This window comes from Esox lucius, chromosome 17 (genome assembly GCF_011004845.1).
Source record: "Esox lucius isolate fEsoLuc1 chromosome 17, fEsoLuc1.pri, whole genome shotgun sequence".
Classification (NCBI taxonomy): Eukaryota; Metazoa; Chordata; class Actinopteri; order Esociformes; family Esocidae; genus Esox; species Esox lucius.
The window spans coordinates 37,762,246-37,785,068 of record NC_047585.1 but is presented as its reverse complement, the minus strand read 5'-3'; the positions used below and the strand labels follow the sequence as shown (position 1 = coordinate 37,785,068).

At 45.1% G+C, this 22,823-nt stretch overlaps 1 protein-coding gene across 1 annotated transcript in view; it reads left to right on the top strand.

Moving 5' to 3' along the window:
* The window catches only part of bsnb (bassoon (presynaptic cytomatrix protein) b), a 102,861-nt gene that overhangs the window by 32,002 nt on the left and 48,036 nt on the right, over positions 1 to 22,823 (top strand). The window contains exon 3 of the mRNA XM_034287431.1: positions 239 to 1,147. Coding sequence (XP_034143322.1) covers positions 239 to 1,147 — 909 coding nt within the window. The remainder of the gene's footprint in view (positions 1 to 238; positions 1,148 to 22,823) is intronic.

The window sequence follows — 22,823 nt, the reverse complement described above, 5'->3', positions numbered from 1 at the left end:
GACAATGGAGGCCTGACCCTTCAACTGCTCTCTTTGAGACGTCCGATTAAGCCCCCAGTTGTCTTGCCCAGTATCAATCATACAGAGACAATATGTTCCCAACAAGTGTCTATTGATTATCTTTATGAAGTACACAGAATTGTATTTTTCCTAATTCATTCTGTTGCTGACATGGACTATAGTTTACGCAGTATGCGTCTTACTAACAGGGTTTACTTGCTCCATGTTGCTCCCGTAGGTCCAGGAGTGGCTCTGTCTGAACTGCCAGATGCAGAGAGCATTGGGAATGGACATGGAGACACCTCGCTCCAAGAGCCAGCAGCAGATCCACTCTCCGTCCCACCACGCTAAACCAGAGCCCACCTCAGAGCCCCACCCCCAGCCCCAAGCCCTGCCTCAGGCCCAACCCCAGCCCCAAGCCCCTCCTCAGGCCCAACCCCAGCCCCAAGCCCCACCGCAGGCACAGCCTTTAACCCAGCACCAGGCTCCGACACAGGCCCAACCACCACCGGGGGCTAACAGACAGACTAGTCCTGGCCCAGCCCAGACCCCTCAGCAGCAGAGAGGCCCAGGGGGTCCAGCTCCAGGCCAGGGTCAGGGTGGGGCTCGTCTCCCCCCAGGGGCCGTCCCTCTCCCAGGCATGGCCAAAGCCCCGTCCCAGCCAGACCTCCGTGGCTCCCCTGCCCACCAGCCCCTGCCGCTCCGTCAGGACCACACCCGCAGCGCGGGGAGCTCTCCGTCCCGCCAAGCCCCACCCCCGGCCGCCGCTCCCGAGCAGACCTTTGGGAAGCTCTTCGGAGGTTTCGGGGGCTTCGGCGCGTCCCTTCTCAACCAGGCCAGCACACTAATATCAGTGGACCCGGTACCGACCCCGCCCCAACAGCAACAGCAGCCACCCAAACCTGCCCCCAAGCCAGCCGGACCTCAGGGACCTACAGCCGGGGCGGGGAAACCTCCAGGGGCCACTCCGGGCCGGCAGGGACCCCAGGCACCACCTGGCAGACAGCAGCAGCAAGCCTGCTGTCCCCTGTGTAAGACCAGCCTGAACGTGGGCGTGGCCACCGAGACGCCCAACTACAACACCTGCACCCAGTGCCACGCCCAAGTGTGTAACCTGTGTGGCTTCAACCCCGCGCCGCACCTGGAGGTAAGACTGGTCAATTATCACGTATCTCTGGATCAGCCTTCTGATCTGTTGGTTTTGGTGTGTGTGTGTGTGTGTGTGTGTGTGTGTGTGTGTGAGAGAGATGGAGGGAGAGATGAGAAGAGACAGTGTTGTGGCTTTGTATGAGGTGTGTGGGCGGGTTCAATCTGGGTCTGAATAGGGGCCAAGTGCCCTTGGGTAGAAATTGGAAAAGTGCCTTGTGGTGAAATAGCTGATAGAATGGTTCATGTTTTTCTCTATAATTTCATGTGGACGTGCAATAGGATGTCTCACTCTGGCCGTCCTGTTCTTCGTCTCTTTCTCTTTTCCTTCGACTAAAGCCTTCCCATGGGTTTAGATCAGTGGCACAGACGGGAAAGGGAGCCGTAAAATTCATCTGGTTTGGTCGGCTTCCATGCAGGCTTGTTCTCAATTCACCTCCCCTATGTTCCTTGCTCCCTGTCTTTCTCTCCTTCTCAAAACACATTAGCGAAGGAGGCTGCAAGGACTAGAGGAAAGACATGGTGACGATGAGCCGTAGTCCCAGCCTGCTCTGGTCCAGGGGTTTGCTCTACACGCTGCCTTCTGCGTGTCCACAGTGAACAGCTGGGGTGGTGTGGCTGACGAAGTGGTGCTCTGTGACTCGCCAGTCAGCAGCCCAGCAGCGCCCCTGGTGGTGGAAAGAGGTTCAATCTGGGTCCCAAATGGCCCCTGTGTAGTGCACTCCATTTAGCCAGGGGCCATGTGGAGTAGAGTGCTATCGGCCCTACAGACGCGGCCAATAGAAACTGAATTGGATGTGATCCTTCCTGATTAACAGATGACTAATTGTTCAGCGTCAATGAGTCATAATGAAATATGTTTCCGTGTCGTCCCATTGTGTCAGAGTGACTCAGCCCACTTGAACCCCTTTTGAAGGTGCACAGAGCGATTCTCTCGCAATGGTATCAAAAACAGCCGCTCAGAGCTGAGACTTGTTAGGCTTTCAGGCCAATCAGCGGGCAGGCCAATCACCCAGCGTAATTATGCAAATCAGTCCCAATTGAATGATGGCGGTAATAACCGGGTGGGTGGCGTTGGGCTTGACGCATGCCTGCCTGGTCTTCTACATCTGGCCGTCAGCAGTACTGGAGCCCCGGAATCTCAGACACGGAGAGATAGATCACTATGGAAACACGCCACTGTCATTTGTCAGGTGTGTTCTGGTGCAGGTGTGTTCAGGTGTGTTGGATGTCCAAAGAGTGCAGAAGGTTTTAGAGGATGTAGTGGCAGGCTGCTTTGTTGTGTACAGGCTCTTAATTAGGAGAGCATCAAGCTCCGTTTCAATCTCAGAAGGAGACGCATGGTGGATTGACGATGGTGGCTGACAGACATTAAGGGATATACCGCATATTCTGTGACACATAAAGAGGGTAGTAAATGCAATAGAAAATACAAAACATTTTTCAATTGACAAATAGGACATATATATATAAGCTCCTGCCTTATTTCAGGGATTGAAAGACAGGAAGATTGTGGTGTGAAACATTAATATTGCCTGCAGTGAATTCATCAATATCTAATGATTCTTTGGTAGAAGACAGATACCTTTCCAGGAGGGTGTGGTGATCATGTTGCATTTATCTGAAGCCCTTCTCCACCGTAATCCACTTTCTCACCACAGTTATACAGCCTCACCCTCTTTCATGTCCTACCCAACCCTCGTGATTCCTCCCTCCCTCCCTCCCTCTCTCTCTCTCGCTCCCTTGGTGTGGTTGTGAGCTGCTCTAATTGGCTTGATGCATGGGGAGAAGAGAAGATGAGAGGGGGAGAGGGGGAGAAAATGAGAGGAGGCGAGGAGGTCCAATTTTTTTCCCTTTTCCATTTGTGGGTTATTTCTGAACGAGGGCCTGGGCCCCAGGTGTATCTGTCCTGCTCCCTCGCCTGGCAGGGCCAGGTTCTGACAATTCATTTTCCGGTGGCCCAGAGACCGACGAACTCCCGCATGCAGTTTGAAGGAAGTCGCTAACATAACTACCTTCAACTCCCTTCAAACAGAAATCCACAAGTTCATTTTACTCTGGCTGTAAGTAGCAAAGCGTCCTGTTTGCCACCACCTGGCGCTGTGTGCTGGGCTGCAGGTTGTTTAGTGGCGCCCCTGGCTCGCTACCCATCGCTAACAGTCCCCAGCTGTATGAACCAGTAGCATAGATAGCACGTAGTAATTGGTAGCGGTAGTTAAAGCTGTTTTTACGTGTAATGCATTTGATTAGGGATGCTTTGAGCATATCAGTGGGCTTGACATCCATACAAGCATTGGGCTGAGATATTACCCCTAAATAGTGTGAAATGAAACATTAACAATGGCCTGAATCCTGGGTATTTTTGACGATGGAGATCCTTAATCTTTCGCCCGCAGGGGCTGCATGTGACCGGACTTGCAACGCCATTTTCTAATGTTTTCAGTCGAGTTCTTTAGATCTCTTCACCGCGTCTACTGTCGACACGAATTCAGTGCCACACCACTGGACAGATCGCGCAGCCAATCTTCATTCAGCTCAGCCGGACAGATTCTTTATAGCCAACCCACATTCAGTGTTCCCCCCAAGTGGACAGCTCCGACGAGCAACAGCGGGGTCTGATTTGACTGTATACATAACAGTGCAGAAAGAAAAGCTCCGGCCAAGGCTACTGGAGAAATCTGCTGGGTACAAAGTGGGCTATTATTTATGGAATTACAATGCCCCTCAGCTCTATAAGAGATATAATGCATAATTAATTACCATGGAGACAGACCATATACTGTATTTAAAATGAGGGCTCAGCTTCCATTTTAATCCCGACTGTTTACCGAAGAGAGAGACAGCAGTTTGAACGAGAGAGTTGGAGAGATGGAAGTAGAGAGAGAGAAAGGGAGAGATGAAGATGGAGGGAGAGAGAGGGAAAGGGAGAGATGAAGATGGAGGGAGAGAGGGGGAAAGGGAGAGATGAAGACGGAGGGAGAGAGAAGGGAAAGGGAGAGATGAAGATGGAGGGAGGGAGAGGGAAAGGGAGAGATGAAGACGGAGGGAGAGAGAAGGGAAGCGAGAGAGAAGTAATGAGTGTGAGGTACAGAGGAAGGGATAATGGAAAAAGAGACATGGATACAGAGCGAGGGAGTAACGGAGATGGAGGGAGGGAGAAAGAAAGTGAGAGACAGAGACACAGAGGGAGTGAGAGTGAAGTGAGAGATGGAGATAATGAGTGTGAAGGGTGGAGGGATGGCCTGTTACAGCAGCCATTTGGGTTCATGTCAGTCAGAGCTGTGGGTTTCCTGTGGGGCTCGAGTGAATAAAATGTCCTGGTGTGTCTCTGGGTGTGTTACTTCCCGTCTCTAGTCTTAAGAGGACATGTCTTCTTGTTCTTCCGGTTGTTAATTGAATAACTAGCTGGCGTTTTCCTGCCGGGCGTGTGAGCAGACTGGTCTCGTTCGCATACGGGCCAACAGAGGAAGTTGTGTGTTTAAATTTCTGTGTGTGCTGGTGAGTCTTTGCATGTGTTTGTGTGGAGGCTGCGTCAAAGGGCTTGCAGTCCTACGTGATTGTCTGACATTTGAAAACATTTAAAATGCCACAGTGAACATATCTACAAAAGACAGACCCTCTGATAGAAAATGTACTTCTTTATGTATGTGTGTCTGCCTGTGTGTGGGCACTTGTGTGTCTGTGTGAATAGAAATTTGAAGCTGGCTCTTTCTGCATCTTAGGCAGTGGCCCGATGTTTGTGTACATATTGGACCAAGAAGCATGTAGGGAATAGGGTGTCATTTGGAACACATAGCAGAAGGACCTACTGTGTGGGTCGTTAGTGAAGGGACTGAATCCTTCATAGAACAGAACAGTACACAAAGTGCAGGGAGGAATAGAAAATATATCTCATTAATAATTTAGCCAGAGAACATTATAAATAGTATATGAAATGTGGAACGGGTGGGAGTGCAGTGTTTGATCTTTGGTGTCATACAAGGTCGGAGAGTGTGTGTGTGTGTGTCTGTGCGTGCGTGCAGGTGTGTGAGGGAAGCGGGATGCTGTTCGCCGGGATGCTGTGGGGTTCCGGTGGGTAACAGCGATCATTGTACATACAACGTTCTTCATCCGAGAGCGCTGGGGGACTTGGAGAACTGCTACACCACTTAGTCTAAATACGTGTGATGACACTCCCTCCAGGCCAGTGTCTCTGTGTCGGTCCCTTTCAGGCCATCAGATGGACCGTTTTCAAGCCGGCCTACAGGCTTGGGCTCACACTGTTAAACGCTGATGATATCAACATTGTTGATATCATCAGGGGCTGGTGGGCAGAGATGTTGGCTCGTCATGATGGCTGAAAGGGAACCAATGGAATGTTGTCGGACGAATGCAAAGGAAGTGGCTGATGCCTGTCTTTTCACGTGATTCCAGCCAATACGGTTAGGACGTCTTTGTTTATATGACCGTCTACAACCATCAGGCAATGAAATCTAGGTACGGTAAATCAAGACCACAGAAAGTAACTCAGGCTTATGGTGTATCAGCTCCACTGTCTGGCCTCCTATCTGGGTCTCTAATAGGCAGTTGTCTTTTTAACCCGCTTGTACATTCATGCTTTTCAATCAGTCAGTCAAATGTATTTATAAAGCCCTTTTTATATCAGCAGATGTCACAAAGTGATTTTACAAAACACCTGCCCTTAAACCCCAAGGAGCAGTGTTGAATTTGTTGTGTTACGCTGTGTCCCACTTTTTGGGTGGACCCCAGGAAGGGAAGCTACTACTTCTGACAGTAATAAGTAATGGGGATCCTAATAAAATCCTCAATTCTTTCGGCCTCTCCATGACCCCCTTTTATATCCGGGGAAGGGACGGTTTCCAGAGTGGCTGAAGACAGTGGGTATAATCCAATATCCTGGCATCCTACATTGAATTAAACAATATAACGGGCAATTGTAGGTCTAGGCGTACTAGTAAGTCTGCTAGTATGGTCACTGGACCGTAATGAGTGAGTGGCTGCAGGCTGACTGACCTGCGGATTACTGTCCCTCCGCCCGGCGGATTGATTTGCCTCTTGTAGTCCAGGGATTACGGCTGTGTAAAAGGGTCTGGAATTGCCAGCAAGCCACGGTCAATATCCTTCTGCTCACACAGATGCAGGCACACACACACACACACACACACACATGCGCACATATATATAGGCGCATGCATAATGTGACACACGCACTCTCTCACATTCTATTTTTGTTTCCCATGGACAGAGTCACATGTATCTCTCAGTCTCTCTCTCAGTCTCTCTCTCAGTCTCTCTCTCAGCCCCTGTTTCTATCTCCTTCGCTCGCCCTCTCTCTACCTCTCTCTCCAAAATGCATAGTGGCTTTTTCCCCCATAACGTATCCACCTGTGTATTCGATATTGAATAGGATTAAATGCATAGAAATCGAATGAATAGAATAAGAGTCCCCATTAAAGTGAATTACTTGTTTGTTCTTTTATTTATATTTATATGCTCCATGTGTTACCACATTTGTTAGAGATAAAGGTTAATTTCCCACACCTGTGGCTTTTTAAATTGCAATTCGTTTCTGTGTATAAATAGTCATTGAGTTTGTTAGCTCTCACATGGATGCACTGAGCAGGCTAGATACTGAGCCATGGGGAGCAGAAAAGAACTGTCAAAAGACCTGCGTAACAAGCTAATGGAACTTCATAAAGATGGAAAAGGATATAAAAAGATATCCAAAGCCTTGCAAATGCCAGTCAGTACTGTTCAATCACTTATTAAGAAGTGGAAAATTTGTGGATCTCTTGATACCAAGCCAAGGTCAGGTAGACCAAGAAAGATTTAAGCCAAAACTGCTAGAAGAATTGTTCAGGATACAAAGAAAAACCCACAGGTAACCTCAGGAGAAATACAAGCTGCTCTGGAAAAAGACGGTGTGTTTGTTACAAGGATCACAATACAAGGATACTTCTGTAATTTGGAGTGATGAGCTTTATTGGTCACAACCATAAGCACTATGTGTGGAGAGGGGTCAACAAGGCCGATAGTGAACAGAATACCATCCCCACTGTGAAGCATGGTGGTGGCTCACTGGTGGCTCACTACCATGGTAGAGTTCACACATTGGGGGTGTGTGAGCTCTAAAGGCACGGGGAGTATTGTGAGAATTCGATGGCAAGATGAATGCAGCATGTTATCAGAAAACACCAGCAGACAATTTGCATTCTTCTACATGAAAGCTGCGCATGGGATGCTCTTGGACTTTCCAGCACGACAATGAGCCTAAGCACAAGGCCAAGTTGACCTTCCAGTGGCTATAGCAGAAAAAGGTGAAGGTTCTGGAGTGGCCATCACAGTCTCCTGACCTTAATATCATATGGCCACACTGGGGAGATCTCAAATCTGCTGATAGGTTACAGGTTCTCCTGCAGTATTGCTCTGTGTTTTTCTCCATAGGCCCAGTTCCTCCTGATTAGAAGCAAACTTCCCTGGAGGGATGGTGTGTGTTGAGACATGCGTAGTGTTAGGTTTGTGCCACACACAGCACTTTGAATTATGGCCAGAAAGCTCAGTCTTTGCCTCACCTGAGCATAAAACCCTTATCCACATGGCAGCTGGGTCACTATGCTTTCAGATGGTACTTTTTGAGTAATGGCTTCTTTGTTGCCACCCTTCCAAACCGTCCGGTTTTATTTCCGAGCTCGTAATATGGTTGACCAATGCACCATTTGGCCACCGCCAGCATTTAACTCTTTAGCCCCTTCAAATTGATTGGCGCTTCTCTGCGGCTTCTCTAATAAGTCTCCTTGTTCGCAGTACTGAGTTTTGAGGGACGGCATTTTCTTGGAAGTGCCTAGTAAGTGTCATGCAGCTTCCACTTTCTGATTATTGATACAGCTGGGATATCCAAACAATTGGATATGAATTTGTACCCGTTTCCTAATGTATGTATTTGTTTTATCTATCTCTAACATCTGTAGAATGCTCTCTGTTCTTAATTTTCTGCCTGCTTCACAGCCAGGAACAATGTACCTAAATATAGACTAGTAAATTAGTCAGGGGTTTGAAAACATTTGTAAAGCACTATATACAGTCATATACAGTCAAGTAAGTAGCCCTCTGGAAAGTCATTTTTTTCCATTACAAATGAGGACTTATGGATATGTAATCATCACACTGAAAGATTGTACTTTACAATAATGTATTTATCAAAAACTACAGAAATGCAATTTCATAGTGCGGCAAAAGTACATACAACCTTAGCTAAAATAGGTGGTGTTGCCCTTCCTTTGGCTGAAATAACTACAGGTGCTGGTCATGAAATTAGAATATCATCAAAAAGTTGATTTATTTCAGTAATTCCATTCAAAAAGAGAATATTGTATAATGTATACATTCATTCCACACAGACTGATATATTTCAAGTGTTTATTTCATTTAATTGTGATGATTATAACTGACAACTAATGAAAACCCCAAATTCAGTATCTCAGAAAGGTTCAATATTGAAGACACCTGGTGCCACACTCTAATGAGCTAATTAACCCAAAACACCTGCTAAGGCCTTTAAATGGTCTCTCAGTCTAGTTCTGTAGGCAACACAATCATGGGGAAGACTGCTGACTTGACAGCTGTCCAAAAGACGACCATTGACACCTTGCACAAGGAGGGCAAGACACAAAATGTCATAGCTAAAGAGGCTGGCTGTTCACAGAGCTCTGTGTCCAAGTACATTAATAGAGAGGCGAAGGGAAGGAAAAGATGTGGTAGAAAAAAGTGTACAAGCAATAGAGATAACTGCACCCTGGAGAGGATTGTGAACCAAACCCATTCAAAAATGTTGGGGAGATCCACAAAGAGTGGACTGCAGCTGGAGTCAGTGCTTCAAGAACCACCACGCACAGACGTATGCAAGACATGGGTTTCAGCTGTCGCATTCCTTGTGTCAAGCTACTCTTGAACAAGACACAGCATCAGAAGTGTCTCACCTGGGCTAAAGACAAAAAGGACTGGACTGCTGCTGAGTTATGTTCTCTGATGATAGTACATTTTGCATTTCCTTTGGAAATCAAGGTCCCAGAGTCTGGAGGAAGAGGAGAGGCACATAATCCACGTTGCTTGAAGTCCAGTGTAAAGTTTCCACACTCAATGATGGTTTGGGGTGCCATGTCATCTGCTGGTGTTGGTCCACTGTGTTTTCTGAGGTCCAAGGTCAACACAGCTTTCTACCAGGAAGTTTTAGAACACTTCATGCTTCCTGCTGCTGACCAACTTTATGGAGATGCAGATTTCATTTTCCAACAGGACTTGGCACCGGCACACAGTGCCAAAGCTACCAGTACCTGGTTTAAGGACCACGGTATCCCTGTTCTTAATTGGCCAGCAAACTCGCCTGACCTTAACCCTATAGAAAATCTATGGGGTATTGTGAAGAGGAAAATGCGATACGCCAGACCCAACAATGCAGAAGAGCTGAAGGCCACTATCAGAGCAACCTGGGCTCTCGTAACACCTGAGCAGTGCCACAGACTGATCGACTCCATGTCACGCCACATTGCTGCAGTAATTCAGGCAAAAGGAGCCCCAACTAAGTATTGAGCGCTGTACATGCTCATACTTTTCATGTTCGTACCTTTCAGTTGGCCAACATTTCTAAAAATAATTTTATTTGTATTGGTCTTAAGTAATATTCAAATTTTCTGAGATACTGAATTTGGGATTTTCATTAGTTGTCAGTTATAATCATCACAATTAAAAGAAAAAAACATTTGAAATATATCAGCCTGTCTGTAATGAATGAATATAATATACAAGTTTCACTTTTTGAATGGAATTAGTGAATTAAATCAACTTTTTGATGATATTAAAATTTTATGACCAGCACCTGTAAATGTAGCCATTTCCTTTAAATGTCTATCTTGTAATCTCTTACTTTAAAGCTGAGAGGAATTTTTCCCCACATCTTTTACAGTGTTACTTCAACTGTGTCATGTTCAAGGCTTTCTTGCATGCATGACATGCTTCATGTCGCCCACAGCATTTTGATTGGATTGAGATCTGGGCTTTGACTCAACAATGCCATAACCCTCTATTTCTTCTTTTTGAGCCAATCTGTAGCTTTGCTTGTGTGTTTTGGATCATTGTTCCCTTGCAAGATTCATTTATGTTCATCTTCAGCTTTTTGACAGATGGCCTCACATTCTCTTCGTGTACAACACTGAATTCATGGTTGACTCAATAATGACAAGTTGGCCAGGCCATGATGCAACAAAACAGCCTCAAACTGTAATGCCACCGCCTCCATTCTTTATAGTTGGTATGAGGTTATTCAGTTCAAATGCAGTGTTTTCCCCCCACCAGACATGGTGTCTGACATTGTTGCCAAACAACCTTTAACCTAACCCTAACCAAACTATGTCTCATCTGTACAGCCCACATAGTTCCAGTAGTTTTGGTCTTTACCAAGGTCTGGCAAACATCAATCCTGTCTTGATATTCGTTTATGAGAGAATTATTCATTCCTAACCTTTCATATTGGCAATGTTTGTGCTGTCTTTTTATGGCAGTTGACTCATGCACTTCTACATTGATCATGGCAACAAAGGCCTTGTAGATCCATTGATTTTACCTGGGGGTTACTTCGATCATCTCTTGGACTGAATTTGGTTGTCGACTTATGTCCTATGTAGATTGCCTGTGGTATGAAATTTTGTCAGATAGGCATTTTGGTCTTGGTTACCACGGACCCTTATGGTTAAGACCAAAACAAAGTTTATAATCTTTATGGAAGGCTAGATCCTCCCATGTTTCTCTTTAATGAGTTTCTAATAATTGTTCTAACTTTTTCAGCATAAGAAAAAGTTTATTTTAATTGCATAGTTATTTACACGTTTTAAAGATTTGTTTATCTGGGTTAACTTTTATTAATGGATGTGATTGAAATAGCTCAGAGATCCATCTGTCCAGATATATGTAAAAAAAATCTGCTGGAGTACTTATAATTCAGGGGATGTATGTTTTCACATGACTGTATTTGTCGTAAAATACGCAGATATATGAATATGACCTACAACATTTCTATTTTTATGAACAGCATTCTGAGCAGCATTGAATGCACATTCGGCCACATCTCCTCGTCCTAACTAGGCCACAACATTGACTAAGGCTTAAGACTCACAGTCGCCCACAGCTGTGCTGCTTTGCTGCCTCCTCATACTGCTCCAGTTTAAGCTTCCTCTTCATCACGACTAGCGTGCCAAGACCTTGTTAAGACAACACGACACCAGCCACACTCCTAGACTGACAGAACAAGCCTGGACCTGTTAATTAAGCGTTCTATTCATGTTGCTCATGAGCCAAAATGGGTTCCTGGGTTTTGTTGCTGTCAGTCATAATTTATGGTTTCTTCTGTCCTGCAAAAATACAATTTAACAATTTTGCAAATCGTTTGATACGTTCAGTCAAGTAGGGCACTCTGTAGGAACTAGGGAACTATGTAGGATAATTTGGCATACGGGCTGATGGCTGCTCTGTTGTTGCTGAGTTGTTAACAAGGGAGATAACAGAGAATTCTGGAGCATTCCAGAACATTTTGGACCGTTTTGAAACATTAGGGAGTATTTTGGACCATTTTAAAACTTTAGGGAGCATGTCAGAACATTGGGGAGCATTCCAGAACATTTTGGACCATTTTGAAACATTAGGGAGCATGCCAGAACATTGGGGAGCATTCCAGAACATTTTGGGCCAATTTGAAACATTAGGGAGCATGCTACAACATTGGGGAGCATTCCAGAACATTCTGGATCATTCTGGACAATTTTTTACCTTTTTGAAACATTAGGGAGCATGCCAGAACATTGGGGAGCATTCCAGAATATTATGGACCATTTTGAAATGTTTGGGAGCATGCTGGAACATTGGGGGGCCTGCTGGACCATTGGGGGCCCTGTCGGAACATTCGGGGTTTCCGTAACATTGGGGGCCCTGCCGGAACATCGGGGGGCCTGCCAGAACATTGGGGAGCATTCTGAAATATTATGGACCATTTGGAATGTTGGGAGCATGCTGGAACATTAGGGGGCCTGCCGGAACATTGGGGGGCCTGCTGGAACATTGGGGGGCCTGCTGGAACATTGGGGGGCTTCCGGAACATTGGGGGCCTGCCGGAACATTGGGGGGCCTGCTGGAACATTGGGGGCTTCCGGAACATTGGGGGCATGCTGGAACATTGTGGGGCCCACAGAACAGGAAGTGTTTCTGCTTTGGTGTTGGCACTCAGCTGTGTTCCTCAGGCGGGCCTAACTGAGCCAGATGGCTGTTGGCATGGCAGTGCCATACATAGCAAACTGAACCAGGCCAACCTGGCCTCTCCCATAGGAAGTAATGGGGCTGAGGGGGAGCTGGCAGACCAACAGACCCTGCCTGGCAGCCTGCCTCCACAGCATGGAGCCACAGTGTTTCCATCACTGCTGTGAGACACTGTATGGTCAACTGTATAGACATGCATGTGCACACACACACACACACACACACACAGACAGACAAACACACAGACACACACACACACACTCACAGACAGACACACAGACACACACACAGATATACAGAGGGCTGTGCTGCTGTCATAGCAGGTCCCACTGAAAGCTCCTGGTTCTGCTGTGCCAATTGAAAAGGATGCGCATGATGTCATACTATCTCCCCTCCGGGACCCTGGGCCTGGCTGGCCTGCATATCTCCCAGCATCCCAAATGGCACCCCATGTCCTTTGCTGTACACCCTATGTGCCCCGGTCAAAGTGAACTATACAGGGAATAGGAGGCCATTTGGAACACACAGATATCATCATCTGAGCCATATTTCATGATTGTTATTAGCTTACATCTTAACTATACACCAATAATAGCATTAAACGGCATTGATCTAGTACACTGTGTCCCTGTCCATGGGTCTTTTTCATTAGTGCACACTATTGCAAAATGGTTTGCAAACGAAATAACAGTTTCTAATAGTTTTTTCCCCGTTTGAAAAAACTAGTGTATGTAACCTTGTAGTATTGCACCAGGCTAACGACCCTGACATCACAGTCTTATTACTGGTTTGTTGTGTCCAGGCCTGTCTTCTCTTTATTCCTCTCTTTATCTCGCATCCCCATATTGAAGCGCCTTTGTTTCTCTTCATTTCTCTGTTGCTGTTTGTTTGCTATTTATGTTTCACTGCTCTCTCCCTCCCCCATGTCTCTCCTTCCCCATGTCTCTCCTTCCCCCCATCTCCCCCCCATGTCTGTCCCTTCCCCCATGTCTCTCCCTTTCCCCATGTCTCTCCCTCCTCATGTCTGTCCCTCCCCCCATGTCTCTACCTCCCCCATGCCCCCCCCCATTTTTCTCCCTCCCCCATGTCTCTCCCTCCTCTTCATGTCTCTCTCTCATGTCTCTCCCTCCTCATGTCTCACCCTCTTCATGTCTCTCCCTCTTCATGTCTCTCCCTCTTCATGTCTCACCCTCTTCATGTCTCACCCTCTTCATGTCTCTCCCTCTTCATGTCTCACCCTCTTCATGTCTCACCCTCTTCATGTCTCTCCCTCTTCATGTCTCTCCCTCTTCATGTCTCTCCCTCCTCCATGTCTGCCCGCAACAGTAGAATGCTTGTTGTAGACACATTGATTGAATTGGCAATTACTGCATGTTGAATTGCTTAGAGTTGATTTTGCAACATGAGCACTCAGGCCTCCTGATGCAGAGCCCACAGTGTTGATTTAACTGCAACAGCACATAGAGACAGCCGCTAGGATCTCCTGCAAATAGAAAGAGGCACTGGGGTTGTGTGTTAAGGGCAGGTTGGTGGAGAGAAAGAGAGAAAGTGAAAGACAGAACTGGAAGATGGAAGAGAAGAGGTAAGGAGAAGGACAATGTAGATTGACCTAATAAACCAGGGTTTTGGTTGTAATCCCAGTTAAGGGAATACTGCTAACCCCTTGAGTAGAGTGCCTCAGCACAGCACTGTAAACATCCATCCTCACAACAACATGTCATGGGAGAATACTGTCTGGAGTAAGCCTTGTAAGATGATTAAGCAGGACAATAAAGCTGAAACAATGAGTTGTGTGATTACAGTAGTTCTATGTGTTTATTTGTACTACTCAGTACGTATGGTACGTGAATAATTAAGGTGGTTCTTTTAATCAGCACTGAACTATATTTGATTTACTTTACTCCATTTTAACCAGTCTGCTTGAAATTACACATACTGGAGAGAGAGAGAGAGACCTCCTTGTGTAATTGCTCTCCTTCTTTCTCACACAAATGTAAAATTACCACTGTCACATTTACAAACCTAAATTAGGAATGCAACCAAGTTCAGAACCAATGTGCCTACAGGGCCATACGCGAACAGCAATGAGCTCAACACAACTGAAGGCCACAACGAAGCGGAAAGACAACTTTTTAGGGATACAGATCCATTCTATGACAACAACCTTAATAGATAAGCATGGACACACTGACACTCATCACCATCTATATCAATCAATCCAGCACAAATATATGACCAATGCACAGACCAGCACCACTAAGGCAGGATGATAAAATATGCTTTCACTCACCAAGGCTGAAGGCTCTGGACAAACTTTTCGATGACTTTGAGAATTAAGTAATGTACAGTGAGGAGAACAAGTATTTGATACACTGCCGATTTTGCAGGTTTTCCCACTTACAAAGCATGTAGAAGTCTGTAATTTCTATCATAGGCACTCTTCAACTGCGAGTGACGGAATCTAAAACAAAAATCCAGAAAATCACATTGTATGATTTCTAAGTAATTAATGAGCATTTTATTGCATGACATAAGTATTTGATACATCAGAAAAGCAGAACTTAATATTTGGTACAGAAACCTTTGTTTGCAATTACAGAGATCATACGTTTCCTGTAGTTCTTGAACAGGTTTGCACACATTGCAGCAGGGATTTTGGCCCACTCCTCCATACAGACCTTCTCCAGATCCTTCAGGTTTCGGGGCAGTCGCTGGGAAATATGGACTTTCAGCTCCCTCCAAAGATTTTCTATTGGGTTCAGGTCTGGAGACTTGCTAGGCCACTCCAGGACCTTGAGATGCTTCTTATGGAGCTACTCCTTAGTTACCCTGGCTGTGTGTTTTGGGTCATTGTCATGCTGGAAGACCCAGCCACGACCCATCTTCAATGCTCTTACTGAGAGAAGGAGGTTGTTGGCCAAGATCTCTCGATACATGGCCCCATCCATCCTCCCCTCAATACGGTGCAGTTGTCCTGTCCCCTTGCAGAAAAGCATCCCCAAAGAATGATGTTTCCACCTCCATGCTTCACGGTTGGGATGGTGTTCTTGGGGTTGTACTCATCCTTCTTCTTCCTCCAAACACGGCGAGTGGAGTTTAGACCAAAAAGCTATTTTTTTGTCTCATCAGACCACATGACCTTCTCCCATTCCTCCTCTGGATCATCCAGGTGGTCATTGGCAAACTTCAGACAGGCCTGGACATGGGCTGGCCTTGCGTGCACAGGGGGACCTTGTGTGTGCTGCAGGATTTTAATCCATGATGGCGTAGGGTGTTACAAATGGTTTTCTTTGAGACTGTGGTCCCAGCTCTCTTCAGGTCATTGACCAGGTCATGCCGTGTAGTTCTGGGCTGATCCCTCACCTTCCTCATGATCATTGATGCCCCACGAGGTAAGATCTTGCATGGAGCCCCTGACCGAGGGAGACCATCCCAGCCTTGTGCAGGTCTACAATTTTATCCCTGATGTCCTTACACAGCTCTCTGGTCTTGGCCATTGTGGAGAGGTTGGAGTCTGTTTGATTGAGTGTGTGGACAGGTCTCTTTTATACAGGTAATGAGTTCAAACAGGTGCAGTTAATACATGAGTGGCGAACAGGAGGGCATCTTAAAGAAAATCTAACAGGTCTGTGAGAGCCGGAATTCTTATTGGTTGGTAGGTGATCAAATACTTATGTCATGCAATAAAATGCATATTCATTATTTAAAAATCATACAATGTGATTTTCTGGATTTTTGTTTTAGATTCCGTCTCTCACAGTTGAAGTGTACCTATGATAAAAATTACAGACCCCTACATGCTTTGTAAGTAGGAAAACCTGCAAAATCGGCAGTGTATCAAATACTTGTTCTCCCCACTGTAGCTGCTGAATCAGCTGACTTTCGATGGACAACATGGCCAATGTGTTGAGTCGCGGCTGTCCCATGGTATTGCGATGGAAGGTTTTTATCCTCTTCAAGGTGGAAAAGTTCCTCTCTTACTTGGTTGTAGTCATAGGTGTTGTTTTGATAATTTTCATCAGAGTGATGGTCTCAGCAAATTCCTCCTCTAGGTTGTTCTCATGGATGGATCTTAACAGACACAGGGCCATCTTACCAGTGTGAAGCTCAGTGTGCGGCTTTTCCTTGTTTCCTAGAGGTCAGAGTTTCACTGCACAGTCAAGCTCAGATGTAGAGAATTACAGGACAAATTGTGGTAAGAGCAAGCTGTCAACCAGCTTGGCAGCGATCAGGTGGTCACTTTGTGAAAACCTCTGCTCCACCTGGGAGATGACTGTGTCACATGCCTCCTTCCTCACCGGCGCTGTGTTGGTTACTCGTCGGCCTGGCTCGTGTGTTCCATCGTGAACGGTGGCAGCCCATTCATCAGTTTGCTTCTGCATATTCTGGACATTCTCCTTAAAACGGTTGAGCACACTACTAATCCCAGATGCACCGATGCTCCGTTTTTGCAGAGTGTTGTATAAAACATTAACTTTTGGCATAAGGAAGAAAAAAAAATCCAGCAGGTGCAGAAAGGCTTGGTCCCAGAGTATTTTTGACAGGCCGTATGCCTCACTTATTGTGGCCTCATCCCATCCTGGTTGTGTGCGTATGTCCTCCATACACAGGAGCAGCGCAGCGTGGTTTTCCCAAACTGCATTGACAGTTCTACTTTTAAAGTTCCATCGTACAGCGGGTGGCCTTGGAATGTGTCTCTGTGTTGCCTCAGCAAGTGCTGCAACATGTTTTGGAGCACCAGAGGAAAAGGTGGCAAAAGCAGTTAAATCTGCAAAAAAACACCTTCAGGATGCTCATCCTTGCTGAACAAAGTTGCTGCAAGGTCAGGTTCAGCTGTTGAGCATAGCAGTGAACAAACTGGGCATGTGGGTATGTTTTTTTCATTAGCGTCTGTACCCCTCGGACATTTCATCATAAGTCTGAGCGATCAGCTTTTCTATGATCCGACTGAGAACCTACCTGTTTTCCTCCACCTGTTTGTTATGCGGCTCAATGGAGCCTGCATGCACTGTCAACTTGGGCTGTGACATTTACCCTTCCAAGTAAGACCAATTTCACAGCATTGTCCAGATGACTCCCGCTGCTCTCATGTTTTGCAATCCTCTCAGAAAGATGTTTCAAATCTTTGTAACCCGTCCTCAACCAAGTACCATCTCCACCAAATAGCAGGCATGGAAAACAGAAGAGTGCCTTCTTTGTATGCTAACCGTTATCCAATTTTCTTAAAAGAAATTGGAAGAAATTGGAAGAAAGAAAGCAGCATTTGACACTGTAGATCATAGAACATAGAACATTCTCTCCGGGACAGTCCTTGATTGGTTCAGATCGTATCTAGATGGCCGGAGTTACTTTGTCACCATTGGTAATCATGAATCTGATAGGGTGGCGATGACATGCGGAGTTCCACAGGAATCAGTTCTCAGACCGCTTCTGTTCAATCTCTATATGCTACCTCTGGGCCAAATTAAAAAAAAAAAAAACATTAAATACTCAAATATATATGGCTCTCGAACTGTATGACAACAGCCCAATAGACTCTCTGTGTCTCTCTATAGAGCACATAAATACCTGGATGAACCAAAATTGTCTACAATTAAACCAAGATTTTAAGATTATTGTGTTTGGCAATGAAAATAAAAGAACAAGTATTAGTAAAAAGCCCTTAAAACCTGGGATCAAGTGCGTAATCTTGCTTTTCTGATTGACTCAGACCTCACATTTAACAGTCATATCAAAGCGATCACCAAAACAGCATTCTATCATCTAAGAAATATAGCCAGAAGCAAATGCTTGGTGTCCCAAAAAGACCAAGATAAGCTCATCCATGCTTTTATCTCTAGTAAGATTGACTACTGTAATGGCCTCTTAACTGGACTCCCGAAAAATACTGTAAAACAGCTGCAGCTCATTCAGAATGCTGCTGCTAGAATGTTAACCATGACCAAGAGATCAGAGCACATCACTCCGGTTCTTAAATCTTTGCATTTGCTTCCAGTCAGTTACAGAATAGATTTCAAAGTGGTGCTTTTATTTTATAAATCTCTGAATGGTTTAGGACCCGAATACATTTCTGATATGTTTGAAGAATATAAACCGAGCAGGTCTCTTAGATCCATGAACACAGGTCAGCTAGTAGAGCCCAGAGTCCAAACTAAACATGGAGAAGCTGCGTTTAGCACTTATGCTGTACACAACTGGAATAAACTACCAGAAGATCTTAGACGTGCCCCAAACGTATACATTTTTAAATCCAGGTGCCTATGACTGAGTACTTAAACTTAACCACAATGTTTAGCCTTATAGATTCCTATGTTTTTTATCCCATTTTTTATATTGATATGTTTTCTTATTGTATTTTTTATGATTATGATGTATTCATTTGTTTTGATGTTTTCATTTGAGTATTTGTTTTTATGTTATTGTACATTCATATATTTTTCTTTGTAAAGCAAATTGAATTTCTTCAATGTTTGAATTGTGCTATATAAACAAACTTGCTTGCTTCAAAAACCACTCCACGTTTAACCCGCGGTTACTTTTACCAGCAGTTTGAGCAATGACAATATCCCGGGGCTGATGGGCACCAAGTCGCTTTACTTAGAAATAAAAATAACATAATATTGTTGTGGTTCTTTCTGCTGTGCCCCACCTGCCCCTAATGACCAGTCACCCCTGGATGTGACATCTTCCTGTGTGTATTTTGGGGGAGCTTAAAACCCAACCATCCACTCTGGTCTGGGACCATTGTGTTGGCAGACAGGCAGGCTTGTAGAGGATACTTAAATAGGAGACCTTCACACGCTGTCTCTACTGTGAGCCAGGGGATTAGCAATTTGCTATTAGATACTATGATATCTAATACCAATATTATTGGGTGGGTGCTTTACTTTATAAATACTGCTTTAGTCAATTTAAGTTCTGCACATCTTTGTCTAGTGTATATATACTGTGCAGGTCTTTGTCTAGTCTATACATACTGTCATGGTCTTTCACTTGTCTCTTCATACTGTCCTGGTCTTTCACTAGTCTATATATACTGTCCTAGTCTTTCACTAGTCTATATATACTGTCCTGGTCTTTCACTAGTCTATATATACTGTCCTGGTCTTTCACTAGTCTATATATACTGTCCTGGTCTTTCACTAGTCTATATATACTGTCCTGGTCTTTCACTATTTTATTTATACTGTCCTGGTCTTTAACTAGTCTATTTATACTGTCCTGGTCTTCACTAGTCTATATATAATGTCCTGGTCATCACTAGTCTATATATACAGTCTTGGTCATCACTAGTCTATACATACTGTCCTGGTCATCACTAGTCTATATATACTGTCCTGGTCAGCACTAGTCTATATATACTGTCCTGGTCAGCACTAGTCTATATATACTGTCCTGGTCATCATTAGTCTATATATACTGTCCTGGTCATCACTAGTCTATATATATACTGTCCTGGTCATCACTAGTCTATATATATACTGTCCTGGTCATCACTAGTCTATATATATACTGTCCTGGTCATCACTAGTCTATATATACTGTGCTGTATAGGGCTGAGTAGGCAAGAGGATTAGAGAAGAGGAGAGTATTTGCCCTGGAGCAGGGACAGGCAGAAATGATCAGCCAACAGATAAAGTTATTTCTGATTTTGTATTTGGACAGGCTTTTGATTTTTGGGGGATTGAATCAGGCTTTGTTAGAGTAGGGCCAGAACTGTCCTACCGTCTAAATCGCTGGTCTGTATGTATATAAGTGTATGGTCCATTGGATTGATTTTTCTCATAGATATTGCATTAGTCTGTATCCAAACCCTGTTTTAAGATTTCTTATTGGATGCTGTTCACTCTAGTAGATGGCGGGAAGGTCAGTCTCTACCTGTGCCAAGGCCTCTCTGCCCTGCAGCAATATCAGCTCTCTGATGATGAATGGAGCACAAGTTCCCGAGAGCTCAGTGATCGCCATGTTGAACTCTGGCTACCTCTCGTCTGCTGTCGCTTTCTTTGCTACAGTCCTGTTTTCGAACATAACCTTTCCTCCTTTCTTCTCTCGTTCTGTCCCTCTCTCTAAATCTTTTTCCCTCTTTCTTTCTTATCTCTGTCTGAAAAGGGTTGGTGGGGCCTATAAGAAATCTCAGTGCTGGCTTAATCACCTCTTCACAACTCATCATCGTCAAGGCCTGGTGGCTGTGCTAACGAGCTCCAGTGATGCTCCAGGGGCCCCAGGCTGCGCCTCGTCTCCCCCCCCCCCTGTCAGAGCCTCAGAGGTGGATCGGCGCAGGTCCTCCACCTCTCTCCTTCATCTTAGGTCCCCTTGTCTCTTCACATCATTTCATCCGCCTCATATGCACCACTCCACCGAATGCCCTGTTCTCCGAAGCACCTAAGACACGCAACGCTACACCCGCGGACTCCGGTATTAGCACAGCAAGCAAAGAGGAGAGGAAGAGAGGAGGAGAAGAGGAGAGTGCTTCCTTTGAGAGCCTTGGCCAACAGGGAGTTAGAAGGAGAGGAGATTGGGGAGGGTGTGAGATAGGAAGACGGAGAGCGGAGGGGTGATAACAGAAAGGTGTGATTTTTTTTCGTTCTGTTTAACTGGGTGTTTCTAGGGAGGAACAGTGTGAGCAGGTAAAAGGAAAATAGAGAGAAACATCAGGGGATGGAGTGAAACAATATAGAGAAAGAGAGAGGAAAAGCAAGAGATTTAACCCCTAACTCCTTGATGTTATGAAGCTGTGGTTTAGAACCTGATGTGATGCTTTGACCTGGCTGTGGGCCAATGGGATTTTCCACATGAAAACAGCAACAACTCGGCCCCGTTGATCCATCTAGCTTGGAATCCAAAGCAATATGTTCTTTTTCACAATTTTCTTACTTTACATATCCATTCGAATTCCAGGCTACTATCTAGCAGCTTGCAGTAGGGTGTTCAAATAAAAACACATCTTTTGACCATTGGCTAATATAATGTGTAAAATAGGTAGATAATCCTCAAAAAAATCTAGTTACCCTGTAAGGATGGTAAAATATGTGGCATCCAATGAAATGAATTGTCAACAGTCAGGAAAACTGAGAAAACATAAGAGAGAGACGATGGAGAACGTGAGGAGTCACGAGTCTATTGTAGAATGTGCTTGTGTATCGTCAGGAAGGACCTGACCAGCATGGCATGTTGTTACCCTGGGCAGAGTGGGCAGGCAGCGGACACTCAGCCCAGAGTACCTCCCACGTTCTCCCACCCACTGGCACCATTAGCAGGAGCACCACAGCTCCATTTGCACTACATCTTTTCCAAAGTGGGCTGGAGGGAGACCACAGAGTCCTGGGAGAGGACCTTAAGACAACAGGGCTGCTGTGATAATAGACTGTCTGTTGGGATAATTATTGTGAGCCTTTCAGACTTCACAGGGCTGGAAGCTGTGTCCTCTGGCATCCAATCCTCTTATTAGTACAATACTTTAGACTGCGGTCATTAGTTTGACCATTAATTGAGACCTAGTCCACAAGTACACAGGTTTAAAAAAAAAAAGTAAATCCCATCCATACAAGCACAGTTTAAAAAAAATCTCTGTCCACATGAAAACGCAAAAACACGCTGTCAAACTCTATTAAGAGCATGCCATATCGTCAACAGGCGACGATATAACCCTAACCCTAAAACCATCTTGGCCAATCAGAAGCCTGAAAAAAGTTATTGCCGATTCCGATAGGCTAGCAACAATGGCGCGAGTGTTGGATGTAGCAGTGACCTCCGTAGTGCAACCCTGTTAACGCCACTGTTCCTCAGGGTAACTGAACATTTATGTGTAAACATGTAAAATGTCCTGTTTGCAAGATTAAAACCAGAACTATTTTGGCTACGTCGCCCAATAACAGTGCACAATCGGACATTACAAGACAAGAACTCGGTTTTACTTGTCTACACATCAACACTGAAAATGGAGTTCTTGAGGATCTTCGCCCTGGAAAGGGTTTTCGAAAAAGTCCGTTTTCAGTGACCTAAAACACAGTTTTGTGGATGAAAGGCCAAAACGCATAGGGAAAAAACGGTTTTAAAAACACGCCTGTGCACGTGTGGCCTTAAAGGTTGCTGGTTTGCATCCTCATGTTGACAAAGTAAAAATTATGAAAGTATTTGGATGTACGCTTGAGCAAGGCACTTCATTGCTCTTGGGTGTTGCCCTGGATGAAAGTCTCTGCCGAATGATTTTAATGTAAATGTAATATGGAATAAGGTGTTATTTGGAGCAGCAATTGTCACAGTGTCCTGAGGGCTGGACTACAACAACAGAAGAACAGTTGAAAACCTAAACTAGAAGAACAGGTATACCTTTTCTGAAGAAGCAATGAACTGATGTCTATATTAGCCTCTGTGCTAGA